General features: G+C 38.5%; 1 protein-coding gene across 1 annotated transcript in view; it reads left to right on the top strand.

Moving 5' to 3' along the window:
• The window catches only part of DNAH11 (dynein, axonemal, heavy chain 11), a 364,599-nt gene that overhangs the window by 160,837 nt on the left and 200,780 nt on the right, over positions 1 to 2,982 (top strand). Inside the window, exons 44-45 of the mRNA XM_008573669.1 lie at positions 216 to 362; positions 2,625 to 2,752. Coding sequence (XP_008571891.1) covers positions 216 to 362; positions 2,625 to 2,752 — 275 coding nt within the window. The remainder of the gene's footprint in view (positions 1 to 215; positions 363 to 2,624; positions 2,753 to 2,982) is intronic.

Genomic DNA, 2,982 nt, shown 5'->3' with positions numbered 1-2,982 from the left:
TGACTTTCTTTATTCTAAATGTTCAAAGAATCATGTGAACTGATTCTGTCTCCCTGGGGATGGGGGGATTAAACTTTTCAAGATGGTAACAGAAATGCCCATATGTGCGTTTTTTCCCATTTTCAATTTTAGTGCACACATGAATAAGGAAAAATCCTTCAGAAACTTTTACTTTCCATTTGGCTTGCATTGGTATTAATTTTCTTGGCTCTTTCCTTCCTCCCCTCAGATTTTGAGAACCCTGCACCAAACATATGTTAACATGAAACAGAAACCCGTTTGGAATGACTTAAACCCTAAAGCAGTGACAACAGATGAACTCTTTGGTTTCATACATCATGCTACCCGAGAATGGAAAGATGGTAAGTAGTATTTTCCCTTTTGAAGTGCTAAAAAAATTTTTTTTTTAATCCAGAAAGCCATTTCTCAGTACAAGCCAATTTTAGTCATAGTCCCAGATTTACTGTTTATGTGTTGGTGTCATTGAAAATATAGCAAATCACAACATCATTTATAATGTATAAATTAAAACTAGATTTGAATAAGTGCTTGATTTGCATTCAGTAGATTTGTGCTCAGAGCTGTGTATTTTCTTCTACATCAATTATGTCGGGGGTCCCTGTAAGCCAGGAGAGATAGCAACATGTCTCAGCAAACATTTTAAAAGTACCTGATATAAGTCACTGAGGTTCAGGCAGGTGCTATGCTAGATGCCAGGGACAAAGGTCAATTTTTCTGTCCTGAAAGTATTTGCAGACAAGCAGATTCCTTTTTAAAATTGGTTATGACTTCCCATTTCAGTAAATGCACTAACCTCAGCATCACCCTTGAGGCTTGTCTCCCTCTCACACCCTAGATCCAACCTTACAGCAAATCATATAGGCTTTATCTTTAAAATAGACATTGAATTCTAGTACTTCTCACCTTCTCCATAGGTATCACTTTAGTCCAAGCCACCATCACCTCTTGTGTGTGCTACTGCAGTAGTCTCCTCCCACTGGACTCCCTGCAGTTCATTTTCTTTTTTATTTATTTTTATTTATTTATTTTAATAATTCACTTGTACGTATTTGTGGGGTCAATGTGTTGTTGCAATACATACATATAACTTACAGTTCATTTTCTACTCAGCAGACAGAGTGCTTGTTTCAAAATGTTTCTTTTCTGTTCTCAATTTCTAGAGGTTCCCATCTCCTTCAGAATTTAACTTTTTTCCATGGCCTACAAAGCTCTATGTGAATGGGTCCCCTCCCTCCCCCCCATGCCCATCACCATGTCTGACTTGTTTTTCTGTTCTGTGCCTTTCACTTACTGTAATGCATTCATTCTGGCCTCCTTGCTGTTCTCGAACTTGCCAGGCATCTTCCCATCACAGGCGTGGTCAAACGTCACATCAGAAAACTCTTCCCTAATGCCCCAATCTAAAGTAGGACTTTGTCATTCTCCATCCTCTTATCTTGNATGGCCTACAAAGCTCTATGTGAATGGGTCCCCCCCCGCCCCCCCATGCCCATCACCATGTCTGACTTGTTTTTCTGTTCTGTGCCTTTCACTTACTGTAATGCATTCATTCTGGCCTCCTCGCTGTTCTCGAACTTGCCAGGCATCTTCCCATCACAGGCCTGGTCAAACGTCACATCAGAGAACTCTTCCCTAATGCCCCAATCTAAAGTAGGACTTTGTCATTCTCCATCCTCTTATCTTGTATGCGCTCTTTTCTTTGTCTGTGGGACAATGTTTACTCTCTTAGCACAGATTCTTTTTATAAAGGACTGTGGCAGGGAGAGAACCATATCTGTTTGTGCTGAAAATGTGTGGAAGCTGTTCAAATCAGTGATGATTAGAAAAAGTTGCTGGCTTCCTTATGAACGATGGTGTCAAGTTCTGCTAGATACTGTCATTTATTTTTTGAACAGAATTCTTCACAGAGGAAACACTCCACATACGTGCATTGAAACAGTTTAGCTAAACATAGTATTACATACTTGAATTTTAAAAATCAGCAACTATTAAATATACCATGTAATATACACAATACTTAGATATGTAATGACGACAAAAAGGACCATGGATTTAAAATGCTTTATATGCATCTTGTTAAGTAATAATAATTTAATATACTACCAATGACCAGATTTCTAAAAGAGATGTACAGCGCTTCTGACTGCTTTAGCTGTAAAATTATGTCCCTTGGATATTGTTATAGAGAACTAGAGAAAGGTGAAATCAATTAACATTTGTTCTAAAATGGATATTGAACATATGTTCATGAAAAAGGGTCATGTCTCCATTTGGTGTAGATTTTGAGTTTTATGTACATTACCTTCTATAAATCCCCACAGCTGTTCTTTCAGGAAGGTATTATGATCTCTGTTTTATATATGGAAAGCTCAGCCATGAAAGTTAAGGATCCTTCCCAGACAGGTGAAACTTGATCATTGGTAAATGATAGAGCTGTGTCTAGAACCATTGTGCAGCTCAAGAGGTGTTACACAGTGCCCACGAAAAAGGGCCTTTTATTTAGCTAATAAAAGAGCTTCTGGGAGATATAATATCAGTTTATTTTGGAAGTAAACAGCAGTCTACTCCCTTAGGTGTTAGGATTGTTTACTCTCATTTTATAGGTCTCTTCTCATCCATTCTGCGAGAACAAGCAAATCTTCTGCATGATGGACCGAAATGGATAGTCCTGGATGGTGATATTGACCCCATGTGGATCGAATCACTAAACACTGTCATGGACGACAACAAGGTGAGTGATACTTCAGTGCTGAACCTTCAGCATAATGTCTTGAGTGGATTCAGAGTTCCAATCGCTTGTTAATGTTAGTACTAGTTTTTACTCATTAACCTGGTGTATTAGTCTGATTTCTGTTGCTTGTAACAGAATACCTGAAACTGGGTAATCTATGAAGAAAAAATGTATTTCTTACAGTTTTGGAGACTGGGAAGTCCAAGGTGGAGGGACACATCTGGCGAGGG

The sequence above is a fragment of the Galeopterus variegatus genome, unplaced genomic scaffold, assembly GCF_000696425.1.
Source record: "Galeopterus variegatus unplaced genomic scaffold, G_variegatus-3.0.2 Scaffold949, whole genome shotgun sequence".
NCBI classification, from domain to species: Eukaryota; Metazoa; Chordata; class Mammalia; order Dermoptera; family Cynocephalidae; genus Galeopterus; species Galeopterus variegatus.
This window is presented reverse-complemented; position numbering and strand designations above follow the sequence as displayed.